Source organism: Dicentrarchus labrax, unplaced genomic scaffold (genome assembly GCF_905237075.1).
Source record: "Dicentrarchus labrax unplaced genomic scaffold, dlabrax2021, whole genome shotgun sequence".
Classification (NCBI taxonomy): domain Eukaryota; kingdom Metazoa; phylum Chordata; class Actinopteri; family Moronidae; genus Dicentrarchus; species Dicentrarchus labrax.
This window is the reverse complement of record NW_026136701.1, coordinates 11,316,854-11,332,959: the sequence shown is the minus strand read 5'-3', so window position 1 is coordinate 11,332,959 and position 16,106 is coordinate 11,316,854. Positions and strand designations below refer to the sequence as shown.

Here is a 16,106-nt window from a genome sequence, read left to right as displayed (position 1 = left end):
ACAAAATGGTTTCGCCTCACCATCACTTTTATTCCCCCTGAGGACGACTGAGCGAGAATGGCTGAGAAAATACGTGTCTGCCTACTCCAGGAGACACTGTATCATCTATACAGAAGAGCATAAACAAAGCTGAACAAACTGTCTTAAGCGTAAGATGTGATTCTTCTGTATTCACCCCTCGATCTGTCTGCACACACACAAACTCTTCCCATTTCTCTAGCTGCATGAAAAGCTTCCCTCCCTCTCTCTTCCCTGCTACTCTCTCTGGCAAAGTGATTTTACATTCTGATTTTAAGACACTGAGCTCATTTCACACAACTTCAGGCTGGGCGGGTCAAAAGATAAGAGGGGCATCAGTTAAATACCTAATGTGAAGAAACTCCCATCTCTGTATCTATTGATTTTGGGATATGAGAAAAGAGAATTATGGTCTTTTGGGGTAGATTGATTATTATATTAAGTATTTTATTTCAAAGTTGATTTTCTTTATAATTGTGCGGGAACTTTTTCACCCCACTTGTAATAAGTGTATATGAGATCTGGCATTGTTTTTCAGTTGCATGCTACCATGTTTTTTGACCTTTACGATCCACAATAGAAGGAGATCTTGCCTTTAAAGTGTCATCTTTTTATAATCTTTTCTCCCAAACGTTAACAAAAACAGCAATTTTTTTTCTTGGCTTAAGGATGGCACAATTATCCTTTTATGAAATTGGCTTTAAAAAGGTTTTACGCCCCCTAAGGATGTAGATAAACCTCAGAAAGGAGCATGTAATCCCTCAGTCCTAATTAAAACATGATAATCACCAAATTTAGAGCAACAGGGATTTTACCTGATAGTGATGCTAAGCTTTAGATGCACTGTTTGTTTACTTATTTCCAAATGAAATAATCGGACAATAACTCCTGGTGTATCTCACCTGATCGGAGCTGTTTGATGCGACCCTGGCTGGCGCTGGGGTCGACTGGCAGGAAGTCTTTGAACCAGGAGATCTCTGGGTCAGGGATGCCGCTGGCAGCGCACAGCATGGTGGCCGTCCTCGTCCGCTCCACCACCTTCAGCTGGGGACCCATGTCTATACTGGGAAAGCCAAAGGGCAACAGGTCCTCTGGAAGGATGCAGAAAGAAAGTATTCAGAATTTAAAGACGATAGCAGCATTCAAAAGTCATATCAAGCAGCCAAATATGTCTCTTTTAAAACAAAAACAAGACTATAGCCATGCTATAGCCTTGTGATGCTTAGGCACATGATGGCGCTTGGGGAAAAGTGGAAGGGTCACCAAGGTCAGGATTTATTGTCTAGGAAGCGTGATGCATGTACAATATTTTCTGTTGAAATTCAAAGTTAACCGCTGACTGTCAGACCATCACTGCCATCCCTACAGCCATGCCGCTAACATGTCTAAAAGGAGGTCATTATAAAGTGATAAAGAGAGACGGAGGGTTGTGGTGAGGATAATGTGAGGATTGCTCAAATCCACTGGGACAATAATGAACAAATGTCTGCACTCATTTTTTGGGACAGTTGAGCTGCAGTTTTTCTAAACACAAACAACTGGTTTATCTGCCTGCACAGAAACAGAGTCAGCCCCACCATGCATTGAATCCTTACTTTCCCTCTTCTGTGGTGAAACATAAGACCCACTCACACACACACACAGTGATGTGAGAGCCACTGTTTCCCTGCCTTTAACATCTGCAGACCCTTGAAAGAAGAGAGACTGGCGAGGACAGCAGAGCCACTATATCTCGCCTCATCAAAGCCCTGTGTTCGCTCCTACATCCAGCTTGTCATTAGGTGATCTAGTAGGCGGGAAGAAACACAGCTAGACTTCCCTGTGTGTGTGTGTGTGTGTGTGTGACAGGCCGTTTCTACAGGAGTAAAAACATACCGCCCAGTCAGCAGGAGTTACTTAAGTGCCGACACATGAACACACACACACACACACACACACACACACAGACACACATAAACAAAGCAAGAAACACACATACACATACAGTAACCTAGAAACACAGGTGTTTGGTGGCGGTGGGAATGAACTGTAAGTTTTCCATGGTGTGGCTCTGTGGTGGTAATGATTCCTGTCTAATAACTATGCAGAGAGCTGCTCAGAAACAGCAGCAGCAATTAGAAGCTGGGATCAAGAGGAGGGGCAGGGCACTGGGGGTAATAAGGACTTGTTAGCAGTAATTGTTCAAATGTACCAACGATTAGAGAGGCCGATCTGGGATGTGTCTGGATATGTCTGATTATGTTGGGGGGCAGTGGATAAGTGTGTGTGTGTGTGTGTGTGTGTGTTGCCTGTGTGGATACATATTTGTTCCTATAGCTATGTTCTTATTAGCATCCTGGCAGATTTGTGCAATGTGTGGAATAATGCACAGAGAATTATCCACACATACCCAGGAACAGGAAGGTGCGTGTGCACGCACAAAAGCAGTTGCTTTCTATATTTCACACACACACACACACACACACACAAACACATTGACATACACTTTCTCTGGTGAATGGGATTAAGCAGCTCGGTGACAACAGTCCAGATGGCCAGGCACGTAATCAAGCATCCATCAGCCTTCCTGCTTCCTCCTCTCCTTACCCTTTTAACCACTCTGTCTCTCTCACACATACACACAGACACCTCCCCCATACCTGGAACTATAATTATATATTCCACTTTCCTACAGCAGCAAGGCAATTACCAAAATGGCAATTTCCTCAGCCAATAAATCAAACCTACAGGAGCCTCTGGATTTTCAAGCACAACAAACCCCCCTAAAAGTTAGCTAGCTCAAACTGGGCATCACTGACAAATCCGGAGCCAAACACAGTCCGAGACGCAGAGCGTGGCCACGTCAACTGTCTGTGTGTTTTTCCTCTGCTCCTCTCCTCCTCCGGGCCCCCTGCTACCTAACCACATGACAGACGTGTACCATCTGTTTGCGCACACTCTGCGATGGGGATGAGAGGCTGAGTGGAGATAGGATCTACCACTCTCTTTCCACAGTCATCAGCTTTGGAGAGACCCCATCACGTAGGAATGTGATGGCAAAGGCTGAGAGGAGAAAGGAGAGGAGAAATGCCACAAAAGACAAGGGAGTAAATCAAAGCTCAGAGGAGACTCTGGTTGAGCCTGTTCGCTGTATCATTAGAGCTCATATGGCAATCAGGCCATGTACCAACCTTCTGACATCAGCCAACGGAGACCCTGCCTCCGCCTACCTCCCCCTCCCACCGTCCCCGCCTGATCAATGCTAATGATCCACCTGAATGGAGGCGGCCAGTGGTACGGCGATTGACGGAAAAAAAGGAAGAAGAGAAAAGAAGATGAGGGGGGAGATCGATTGGAAGGTCAGGAGGCGAGCTCCCATGAGGCGAGGAATATGCTAGACCTACATCTGCTCCCCTTCTGCCCTCCCCCAACCCCACCTCTCTCCTGAGAGGGTTCAGATGTTCTTTTTATCACCCCGCCGGCTACAACTACATGGACTCCCTGGCTGTTAATTAGAGCACGCCACTGCAGCGGGCTCAGGGCGTGTGCATGTACTTGTGTGTGTGTGTGCCTGTGTGTGTGTTTGTAGGGGGTCTCTGTATTCCAGGCAGGCCTTTATCAATGCTGCAAATATAGTGTGTAGGTGGACCTTGGACTGAATCATTAGAGAGAGGAGAAACAGGGATAGAGATGAATGGATGGATGGAAAGATAGATTTTTTTAACACTGCTACGCTGTACTAAAACAACAATTTTATAAACATATTTCTTTGTTTTTTGTGGTTATATATATATTATAGTTTATTGAGTTTTGTTTTCAATTCACTGTTAAATTCTTTAGTCTATAAATGTTCACAAAATAGTAAAAAATTCCATCACAGCTTCCCAGAGCCTGAGGTGATGTCTTCAAAATCCTTGTTTAGTCTGACCAACTGTTCAAACCCCAAAGATGTTCAATTAACAACAGTATTAAGCAGCAAATCTTCACAATTATGAAGATGGAACAGGCAAATGTCAAGATTATTATCCTTTGTTTTTGCTTACTGGGATAAGCTTATAAATTGATGTAAAATAGTGAAAAATATCCATCACAGTCCCATTGAGACTAAGATAGCTTCTCCAAATTGCTTGTTCAAGAGTTCATTTGAATTTAAAATGTTATTAAGCAGCAAATTCTCATATTTGTAAAGCAGCAATTGGGTATTTTTGCTTAGACACGACCAACAATTCAACCAAGTTCATCATCATCTTAGTTCATTTGTATATAATTCTTGGTAGTATGGTGACGTTGCAGAGGCACCTGCACTCCTGCATCAATGCTGTCTTTACATGAAGGACCACTATGGGAATAAGACTAAATTAAGATAGATTATAATATCATGCCTTTCTGATGCAGTGCCATCCCCACATGCAGAGTCATTTCTACTGTAAATAAGGAAACATGAACAAAATGTAACCACTGACATTATATTCTAGATAGATAGATTCACCCAGCAGCAGACTCACACTCTGTACTGCAGATAAACCAGCAGACAGACAGTTGTGCTGGACACTGAAGTACAGTTCACTGGAGAGGAGAACAGGGAGCTACAGGTATTCAGCCAAGCTCCTGGATGAGTCAGTGGCTGCTTGAAATAGATACTGCGGGCATGGCCTTGATCACACTTTTCACCAAATGAATCATTTATCAAACACAAACACTGCTGCGCAAAAGTACCGCTTATTTTTCATCTCCTGGTTAAATTGATAAGACAGCCTATGGAAAAATGCGCCATGTGTGTATAAACACTGTGTGTGTCAACAGCGTTTGGGGGAACATTGGCAAGGACCAACCAGCATTGTTCCCTGGAGCTTTGTGTTTGTGTGTATTTGTGTGTATCAAGAGGTTGAGAGCGTACATTTTGGCCTGGTTGTGTTTGCAGAAGGGCAATCAGGCCCTGTGCCCAAAACCAGTTGGTTGAGCCAACCGAATCTGGGCAAATATGCAATTCATGCGTCCGCGTGTGCACACACACAAAAATACTTGGACACACACACAGACACACACACACAGAGAGAGAGTCAAACACATAATGCATATGATGCAAACAAACAAACATGAATCCAGGTTTTCTTTTCCTGTCTCTCTTTGTATTTCCTTCAGTCACCCAAACACAGATACACACATGCACAAACACTTCGCTTCTCCACAGAAAATTATCATTTATCCTGGTTAAGAAACAGGTTGCCCATTCATCTTTCAGTTCATTTCAGTGGGGAATGGCCGTGTGCATGAAAGAAGCCTGAATAAAAGCCGATCTCAGGGAGCCTGATTCAGGATTAATCTGCCAGCGCTCAGCAGTCTTCAGAGGCTGTAATGCTTTGACTCCTATAGACTGCAGGAGGGCTGAAGGGGAGCACTTTAAATGCTAATGGCCCTTTATGATAATAGATCACAATACAGTGCAGAATCAGACTTAGCATCGTAGATCAATCCCACCAAAAACCCCACGTGTCCCTACCAACCTGAGCTCGACTTTGGATCTCCTCACAGATCCAGCAGGCGGGGACTACACACAAAACATGATGATCCCACAGTCAATTACATACAAACATGCATGAAGAATAGACTGCAAGAAAAATATAAAAAAAGGAAGGAGGGAACAAAAACTGTGAAGATGAGAGGGTATATATGATGAAAGAGCCAGTTCTCCACTCAAGGAGTGTAATCCTCTTGCAGGCTGAGTTGATACTCTCAGTTGTTTCCAGACTGAAATGCTGCTTGAGCCGCCGGCCTGCCAATGCAGCAGACGCCTGGGGGGAATCACTGATCTGACTCTGTTGTTCATTTGAAGGGTGTTTGCCGTGGTGGCAGAACATCTCTCCTCCCCCAACTCTCTCTCTCACCCTCTTCCTCCCCCATCCCTCGCCTCCCTTTCTCCTAAAATGGGACACTGGGAGGTGAGTATAATAAGGATTACTCTGTGCAAACCAGACGTACACACAGAGATATGCACACACACCCATAAACAAAGAAATCCATATGCATGCCTTCACGCACAAGCAAACACACATATACACAGCTGCAGTGATGAGGATCTCTCGCCCACCAGAGGTTTTCAAACATGCAGAACTGCAGATATTCACATCTCCTGAAGGCGGAACAACACAACTGCAGTGTCCATAGAAAAGAGCAGTTTGGGTAGAAAAGGGATGGGGTGGGATTGGAGGGGGTGAGGGTGAGGGGAGCAGCGGAGAGCTTGTAAAAATGCAAAGGGAGGAGAGGAGTAAGAGAGTGCGGATAGACATTGAGGGTCAGGCAGAATGGATGGCAGAGAAAATGAAAGAATGAATAAAACAAGAGAGAAGAAATTAGAAACGGACATTGCTGTGGCCCAAAGGAGAGGCTGCTAGAGTCAAAGACAGAGATGGAGTCAGGAAAAGAGATAGGAGGAGGAAGAGTAGGTAATGGGATGTGGAGGGGGATGTGTGGTGATGATGTTGAAGGCACAAAAAGAAAGATCTCCCTGACCATAACCTACCACATCTCCATCCATTAGGCAGCCTATAGAGCAGCAGCCCATATCCTGTGGCCAACCACAAGTCCCTCACACTGTACAACACTGCTATTAGTGTCGGTCAACCATTAAACAAAATGATGAGATGAAACACATCAGGGGATGAAAAGACTTTTCAGTGGTGTGGTCAGTAATGGAAAGCCTCCTTTGTACTTCAATGGCTGGTAGATGTTTTCTCCAATGAACCATGTTTTGAAAAGACGGACCTAAACACAGACTTTGCAGACTTTTGTGCACTTAACAGCATCCATCCATGATCTATCATACAGTACATCACTCAGCATATAGTTGATTGGGTGTATGGCTTTGAAGGTATACAGACGTAAAGCATCAGAGTCATTGAGGAATAGAGCTGTGGAGTGGGAGGAGGCGCCTAGAAGTAAGTGTCCTGTTCTTCTGCATATACGTTAGTATATATATTTGGAGCACTTTGGATGGGCATGAAATTAGTATAAATGATGAGCAACTGTATTTCTTCATATTTCATAGACAATGCTGTTGAGACTTATTGGTATTCCAATTTGTCATACAAAGTTGACAGCAAAAAAACTAAAAGTTGAAATAATGATATATAATTGTATTACAACCTATGGCCATACCATAAACCAATAGCATGTGTCTCTGTGGCGACAAACATTGAGGATATCATTAAAGGAAGACGTTGAAACAGGAATCTAGGGTTGGGTAATATGGACAAAATCCATCAGTAAATTTTCTAATACATAACCTTTCTGAAAAATCAATTGTGAAATAGTTTATGGATGAAATAACCAGGAAGTAATGTCTGTTGTTTGGCAAATACAGTGAATTTAAATGCCCCCAAAATAAAGCTATTTCATTACACTCATCTAAAAATCATATGAAAATCCATAAAATTGCCGTAAAACGGCCACGCTCATTGATTTGCAACATCGACCACAATGACACAATATAACCCAGGATATTAAAGGGACACCTAACACAATATGGCAAAATCTGTATAACCAGTATATATCATATCACCCACCATAAATACTGGCAAACCATCTTTGCATCCTTATCCGGTGTTGTAACGAACTATTATGGCTACTAACAGCTCTGAGTCTGGTTGGTGTTTTGGGTCAAATCTTGTTTCATTCATCGCAGCTCTGTATTGCATTTTCTGCACAGAGCACATCAGCAGATTAGGAAGAATAAAAGATTCTAGCTGATTCTATTGTCACAGAGGGTAACTGGGGACGTTTCGGTACACAGATTTCAGTAAGAGAGAAGTTCACACAAACAGGAAGAGGCACACATGGCCACACACACTGAGAGGCTCGCCTTCGAGGTGTAGTTTATGTGGTAATGTGCTTTAGATTGGGGCTGTGTGTGAAGAGATGATGATCCGGTAACAGATGGACAGGAGTCTATTCCCTGGGCTACTAGCCTTCTGCTTACCACACAGCCCTGCCAACTCCACAATCCTCATCCATCTCCTGCACTTCTACACCCCCTCCACCTCCACCTTCACCCCATTTCATCTCTTTTGTTTCACACCATCCCGTTGTGTTACTCAACTTATCCCCACCTCCTCACCCGCCATCACACTCCTTCTCACCTCTCCTCGACCTATTCTTCCCTCTTTCCTTTTCTTCCTCAATGTCCTCTGGCCGAAATGGGTTGTCTGCCAAACTGAACCCTAATCCCCTGATTTTTCTTCATGTAGTAACAGCCCGAGTGGCCATCCCTCTATTTCTTCGTTCTTTCCTGCTATGCCGGGCGAATGGCCAGCACTCAGATCCCAGGCTTGCAGCCACATGCTGCAACTTTAGTTCATAGCATGCTGGAGCGCCACATTAGATAAGTTTCCCCCCAAGGAGGCAGTGTACATTAGATTAACACCCTCATTCTAGCCAGGAAGCACAGTGATTACAGCAAAGTGGGATGCTAAAGTAGCCTTAAGCTAGCACACTAGCTGGCCTTCTCTGCGGCCAGATCACGCTCGGTCGCACACAAGAGAGACTATAAAAAGAACCGTTGACTGCAGACTGCTGTGAGAACAGGGTGTGGCATGGCTCTTTTGTCACATCTACTACTGACAGCCCAGGGAAGCGGGGATGGCGGCTGAAATCAGGTGCGTGCACGTGAAAAGAACGCACCACTCAAGTGGAAAAGGATGGAGATAGGATGCATGTGCATGTGGGGATGGGGGTGTCTCACCTCTAATAATAGCCAGCTTTGCCGTGACGGACACCTCTCCTTCACTGTTGCGTGCGACACACTCGTAGATGTTCTCATCTCGGGGTGCTCTGAGCGGTTGGATCCTCAGCACAGCACCTGCACCCTCATCAAACTCTACAGTCTGGACAGCCATAGAATCACAGGAAAAGAAACATCAGCCACAGCAGAGTAAACTCATGGATCAATAATGTGACAAATAATTATAGTTAAATACATTATGGATCTCCAAAAGGAAATTCCTTTTTTCTTTTACTTGCCCTCCCTTCCACGAGGTCAGGCTCAGCTCACGTTCCTAGAGCTGGTAGGGATACTTCAGCAGAGTAGATACTCACCAACAAGAGGGGGTTGTTGAATGAGAGTCCTCTGGTTGAAATGCACTATCTCTAACCAATAGGTCATAGTTTAGGGACAGCAAGATGTGTTTTTGATAGAAAATAGTATTATACATATATATATATATATAGTATACTATTTTACTACTAGTATACTATCAGTTTTGAAAAATGTGAATAGTGCAAATAGTTTGTCTTCAATTATTAGCCTACATTAAAGACAAACATACATACTCATTTAATCTTGCAATTTATGATCGAAATGTTCGAAAATGTTTTGTCAAGTTAAAACTTTAAAGAAATATTCATTTTGTCACTCACAGTTAAAAAAAATCCATTTACCAGCACATTTTAAACTAACATAAGAACACATCATAACTCAATATATGTCATAACCTCGTGGCGATGGCATCACAACTTGTCAAGTTGTACAGATTTAGCTAATAATATATAACGTGTTATTGAGCTTTAGAGATGCTGACACGCTAGCTGTTTTGTCCTGCTATTGGTTTTCCTGCTAAGCTACATTAATCGACATAAATGCATCCAACAACTACTCCTTTGAGAAAAAAGGTTATAACATAACTAGAATCTAAAACTGAATTCAAACAAATTATATTAAAATCTAATCTAGCAAGAATAATCTAGAAATATACAGTATAATCTAGACATAATTACTATATTCTATACATTCAGATATTTTTTAATCTTTATTATTGTATATACTGCTTTGTATTTCTCATGCTGCTACAGTAAGAGTTAACGATTGTGCACTGTGACAACCACCTCGATACGCTGGGAGTTGACCTTCTTGCCCTTCTTGTTCCAGTAGACGACAGGCTTGGGATTGCCAGTGGCCTGGCAAACAAATGATGCCACGCCCCCCGACACTCCGATCTGGTCTGTGGGAATCTTGGTGAACTTTGGGGGAGCTGAGAGACAGAGAGGGAGAGGAGAAGGGGAATAAAAGAAGAAAAAAATAGAAGCACAAGCATGAAAACTGATACCCTTACACCCAGAGGACATCAAACTCCACAACCAGCAACAACCCCCCTGCTGACCACGCCCCATTTCACTGTCAGTGACTGGTCGGCTGACTTGTGATCTGATGGCTGCGTGTTGTGCTTACTTCCTGGGTATCATCTAGAGGACATGCCGAAGGACTTCCTGTGGGACATAAATAAAAGATGGGCTTGAGCTTTAGAGGAGCATCTCTCTCTGTCTGTCTGTCTGTCTCTCTCCCTCTCTCTCTCCCTCTCTCTCTCTCTCTCTCTCTCTTTCTCTCTCTGCTTCCTCCAGGGCAGGCTACCCTCGTACTGCAGGCGGCACAGGCTGTCATGACACATGAGTGTTTCACAGGTAGGGAGAAGTGTTGGCTGCAAATTCACAGCATATAATTGGTTTAAATGTATTAATACCAGAGGTGTTATTTTGTGCCTGCACTCTCTAACACCTATAGGGGATTTGCACTTGCAGATTCTGATGATCTTAATGAATACAATGAATATACCAACATTAGTTGCGTTAATTTCCAGCTTTGCCACAGGGGACAATTTAAGGAGAACAATTCTGGCTATTATCACGCATCTGATGTGGTATGTATGAGTGCAGCAGTTGCCCTCTGCAAGAAAATAGCAATTTCCAAGTCCAACATTGAGCCAACAATACTGAACCTATATTTTTCCACAGTGGCTGAGTCAGATCAATCAAACAACTTCATGCACCCACCCCTTGCTATCTGTCTGTGGCCTGTTGCTATGGTGCCCAGCTTAACTCCTCCTCAGCTACAGAATCACTGCTATCCATCAGGGTGAAGTCAGGATGACCCTTACCATAGCAACCTGGATCCCTCCTCCCACTCCCCCTGAGTATGGGTGGGTGAGGTCCTACTGTGTTGATTCACTTCTGCTCTGAAGACAGAACAGGAAAAAAAAAATTCTATCAAACAATCGCTAGCAGATTCTAAAGCCTGTTTGCACGTCTTCCCACTCCTGCTCACTACACTGGCTAACAGCCACACAGAGCACTTCCCAGTTTCACTAAAATGCATTGACAGTAACTGGAAAAACACCATGTCAAAAGACTGCTCCTGTGCCTGCTGCACTGTGCTGTGCCTCTAAAAGACCCACTCTGTATGTCAGAAATAAAGTACTTTCATTTTATGCTTGCTATAATCCTCAACAGGAACAGGCAAAAAGCTGGTTCAGTAGAGTCAATCAGAGCGAATTTATGCCCACCATTTTAGGACTCAAGAGCAGGATATTTCCTGCCTGTTAGACTCTTTAGAAAAGGCACACAGAGCATTGAGCAAATTGCCCTTTTACCCTGCCAACAATATGAGAATGTGAAAGTAAAAAAAATGCCATGGCTGAAAACTATTTTCTTCTGGCTATAGGATTATAAATGCATTTCATGTGCTTCTTAGGGCTTCTACATGGGTTTCAGTGGCTTTATGTTGAGTCCAAAACTGTGTTCTCTTAAATGCGCTTCAACACCAATCCTCGTGCAAAACCGATCCCACTGGCAATGTTACTACTTAAGCCTCTTCTGAAAGCCAGGGAAAAGCCCTGCAAGGCACTGGCTCTGGATGGATTTGTGCTGAACAGAGACTTTGTATGATTGGATGGTTCTAGAAACCTGCCTAGAAAATGAGGGACTAATGAGGAGCTCTCTTTAATAGTCGTTTTCACTCTGTTGCACTGGACCAGATAGGTCTACCACTGATCTACCACTGGCCTGTTTTTAATGAAACACCTTTGTAACCTGTGATCATCTGACTGACTGACTGACTGACTGCTGCTGTGCGGAGATATAACTGGGGCCAGCAGGTATAGTGTAATAGTGTAGTTAGCATGTCATGACTCTGAGTTGCTTCAGGTCACACTATAATTAGGCTTTGAGTTAAAAAAATACAAGATTAATTTGTCTTTTGGGAAATTATTGTAACTCCTGGTTGAAAAGTTGCATTACCTACTGCCTTAAAGAGACATTACTTATGGCAAAGGTATTAAGTGCAACCATGTGGTCTGACAAGCCTTTAAGCCACTTTTAATAATGCATCTCTTCCTGTTTGTATGTCTTTGCTGTCAAATCTGTTTGCATCTCACAACCAAATGTGGGCAACAAAAATAATCCTGTGATACAAAGATGATAAGAGAGTATGCTGTGTAGTTGCAGGAAAGAAAATAGTGTTTTAAAGATGATTTGTGGGCCCATCTCAAACAAGAATATGAAATTCTGAAATTAGCAACACAATTGAAAGGAATTATTCCTAACTTCATTTGCATGATTTTGACATTGCTTGTGTTTGAAAGTTAAATGTGGATAATTTTCATGAGGGAAATATTAAACATGTTTTGCATAAAATTCAAAGCAGTCATGGAAAAGTGTCATGTTGGACATGAATGTATTCATTCAAGGTGAAAGGGATTTGGACGGCAATGCCAATTATACATTTTGGTTGATTTTCTATTTTTTGAAGGGGGTTCAATCTGAAAACTTTTCTATTCAATGTCTTCACTCTCATTACAACTAATTACAAACTCTGCAACACCTCTTGTTAATGAAAGAAAAAGAAACAACTCAGTTTGATGTTTTCCTTATATTTTTGCATTACTGGGGAGGCTAGAGCGATCCAAGAGATCCAGCTTTTTTACAGCACTGTTCTGCAGAGATAAACTGTAGGTGGTCCACAGGCAGAGATTTTCAATCCCACAACATTTCAGCTCAAAGTTGGGTGTTGTGTAATTCTACCTCTTCACTGAATATAAAAATATTTCAGATGTGACGTCAGTCAAAGGATCATGGCCTCAAATTGGTTACCCAAATTGAAAATGAAAAATACATTAGACAATTTCCATTCCTAAGAGTGAGTAGTGCTTTCTCCATCTTAAGCCTATGTCCGATTTAAAAAAAACAGCTTGGTTATATTTTCAGAGCAGTGACAGCTGAGTGTGTCTGAGCATGTGGGTGTGTGTGTGGGGGGGTGTATGTGTGTGGACCACTGAGGCGGGAAATCTGTGGAAACGTTGTAATCAAGGAGATGATGAGGAACATGCTGATGGGACCTCCCGGCTTATCAAAACACATTAACAACGCCACAGTCCAGAGATGATGTACTGACAGGCCTGGTTTCACTCTGACACACACACACACACACACACACACACACACACACACACACACACACACACACACACACACACACACACACACACAAAAGGAAGTGCATGCATACATACAAATTCACATATATTCAGACCTTTTTACATTGCATTTACATTTCAACAGAAAGAAAGGTATAGATAGATAGATAGATAGATAGATAGATAGATAGATAGATAGATAGATAGATAGATAAGTGGTCATCATACCTAGTGCTCCACACACGCTGCTCAAAGGGCTGGTTAGCAGGATAATGAAGGGCAGCAGTAGACACAGGGTAGAGGAGCTAAGGCAGAGACCCAGGATAGGCCTCCTGGACTGGGCTGGACCGCCAACTGTCCTGGGCAGAGCCATGGCACCACTGTGGGTTGGTTGGAGATGACGGAGATTCAAGTAGGGCTTCACTCAACAGGGGTAGGCACTCTGCTGACACACAAAAAACAACAACATGAAGGTCTGGTGAAAGTCGAAAGGCATATTTCCTCAATCTGTGATTCTTCATTCCGGCTTTAGAGCAGCAGTGGAAATGTCAGTGCGCCACGAGGAGAGAGGAAAAACATACAATAATTCATACAGATATAGAGAAAGCTTCCTCATGAAGAAAATTAAAGACAAATTCATGCTAATGCAGGATTAGGTCTTTTGATTTAGCCTGAGCACTTCTGACTTGGGATTAACAGCTCAAGCAGGCCAGCTCTGACTGAACTAATACCAGAACAATAGAGCCACTGCTCAACAACTAAGACAAGAACCAGACCGAAATAGTTTTCGGCATACTGCTTCTGCTACTTCTTTTTTTTTTCCTCAGACGTCCTAATAATTTCATTTCACTTTAGCTCTGGCCTAATTCCTTCTTAGTGTTCAGTATTTTACTGTTCTGGTGGCACATAAAAGTGTTAATGCAATAATACACCCGGAGTGTGCCACAGTAATGGAAAACACTTAAACAAAGAGGATTGAGGGGTCAGGAGGAATGCAGCAAAATTCAATAACAGCAAATGTATCAGAAACTGCTGCTTTATTAGATGTCCCCCCTCTTGTTAATCCCTAGCCTTGGGGGGGGGGGGTTGGTCTCCGTTAGTATTTTGCTCTTTCACACGCACACATCTGGAAGTCTGAACATAATTCAGCTCTGTCTGCTTACAGAGATTTAGACAAGCTGTGCAGAAGCCCCATGTCTGCGAGTCAATAACTCCACAGTCCTATTGAGCTCTCCCGACCCCCACCCCTCTGCCCCATGTGTCAGAACGCAGGTGGGGAGGCCAAATGAGAAAGGAGCCTTAGTTAACCTGTCATATATCACACACATACGTGTCAACCTTCAAGCACCAGTACAGGACAACATATATGCTCTCGGGGAGACATAAAATGTATTCACAGGTGACAGGCCACATTGTGATCAGCCCATAAATATGCACAAACAGCCATTAGCAGGCTTTCACCCTGACATCCCTGATACGGAAATGGAGTAGCAGAGATTAGGCCGACCCTTACTCGCCCTTACTAAATGAAAGAGGCATTTCTGGTGAGTTACATATTCAAAGACTCCTCCAACCACTTATTGAGCTAATGACCTGCTCAAACACATTACTGTCTGCCAGTTCCTAAGCTAAAAATAGCTCATCTGAAAACATGGCTCTCTATCTGATACTCTTTTTCGCGGCGCTTCGCCCTCGTCTTATCTGACGCAGCGTAATAGACGTTGAATAGAAAAGCTTTCAGCGTCCCCTTTTCAACTGAACAATGTGATAAGAGAAATCAGATCAGAGCTCATTCAAGCACCATTGGCAGCATGTTAAGTAAATTCTCCTCTTACGGAAACTCAATTTGCCGCCGTTAATCTAACTAGGAATACTGCTCTGCGTGGAGCCATGTGGCCACTGAAACATTAGGTACTCCTTGTATGTCTGTTTCCTCTGTCCCGTGTGCCGGATTTGCTGGGGCCTTTATATCTCTCCGTGACCTCAGTCTAACCCCATCCATCATTTTCAGTTCATCCACCCCTCCCTGTTGTCTTTCACCTGCTGACAAAGCCCTCTCTGCTCTACCTCCACTGTAGTCGCTCACCCTCCACCTAATCCTTAATCTTACCCTCGTCTCACTCCTGTATTAGTTGCCGTATTCCTGAAATCTTCTCTTCTCCTTTCATCCCCTTCCTGCCCCTCTCTCCTCCTCGCCTCCCTAGTTAACGCTCCCTCTCTTGATGCCATCTCCTCCGTGGCACCCTATCATTCATCTGCTTCTCTTTCTATACACACTCTAACCCCTGCTTGTCTCCAAATCCTCTTCCTCTCTCCCCCAGCTGCCCCGCACCGGCTGCTCCAGCTGTTGTTGGTCCATTGACACAGTTCAAACAAAAGGGGCTTAGAGCATCCTACAGCTGTGAATGTTGCAGGAGCGAGCCAAAACAGATACACAGACACAGCAGAGGACCAGGCCAGCCTGGGCATGTCTGTGCTTATGCTAATGGTATTTAAGGCTTTCAAACACCTCCCTGGACATGCAGATAGAGAATGTGCCGTGCGCTCTGCTTCTCATACAGGCAGTATTAAAAGGTGTGAGCATGAATATTCTCATGACTCAGGCCTACCTAAAGTCTCTACAGCCCCCTCACTGATACAACAACCTGCTCTCCCTGATCATCTGGCTCAGCATCCAGAGAGGAGACAGCAGGGGTTGGTCTTATTACCTTTTCAGCGTGACAACACAGATGGTCAACCCGGCAGATAGATTGATGGGGATACATGTGCATTTATTGCGGGGAGGCAGATAATGACACCACAGCTCAGGTGGTGAAATGTACACCGGTTATTGTGCTCCATCAGGCTGATGAAATAACATTGTTTAGGTGGCAT

The 16,106-nt window shown here is 43.5% G+C and overlaps 1 protein-coding gene across 1 annotated transcript in view; it reads right to left on the bottom strand.

Moving 5' to 3' along the window:
* LOC127367720 (receptor-type tyrosine-protein phosphatase S) overlaps nt 1–16,106 on the bottom strand; it is a 70,020-nt gene that overhangs the window by 36,997 nt on the left and 16,917 nt on the right. The window contains exons 2-5 of the mRNA XM_051407790.1: nt 13,461–13,674; nt 9,874–10,019; nt 8,735–8,876; nt 921–1,109 (exon numbers count right to left, since the gene is read on the bottom strand). Of these exons, the coding sequence (XP_051263750.1) occupies nt 921–1,109; nt 8,735–8,876; nt 9,874–10,019; nt 13,461–13,605 (622 nt within the window). The 5' untranslated portion in view covers nt 13,606–13,674. The remainder of the gene's footprint in view (nt 1–920; nt 1,110–8,734; nt 8,877–9,873; nt 10,020–13,460; nt 13,675–16,106) is intronic.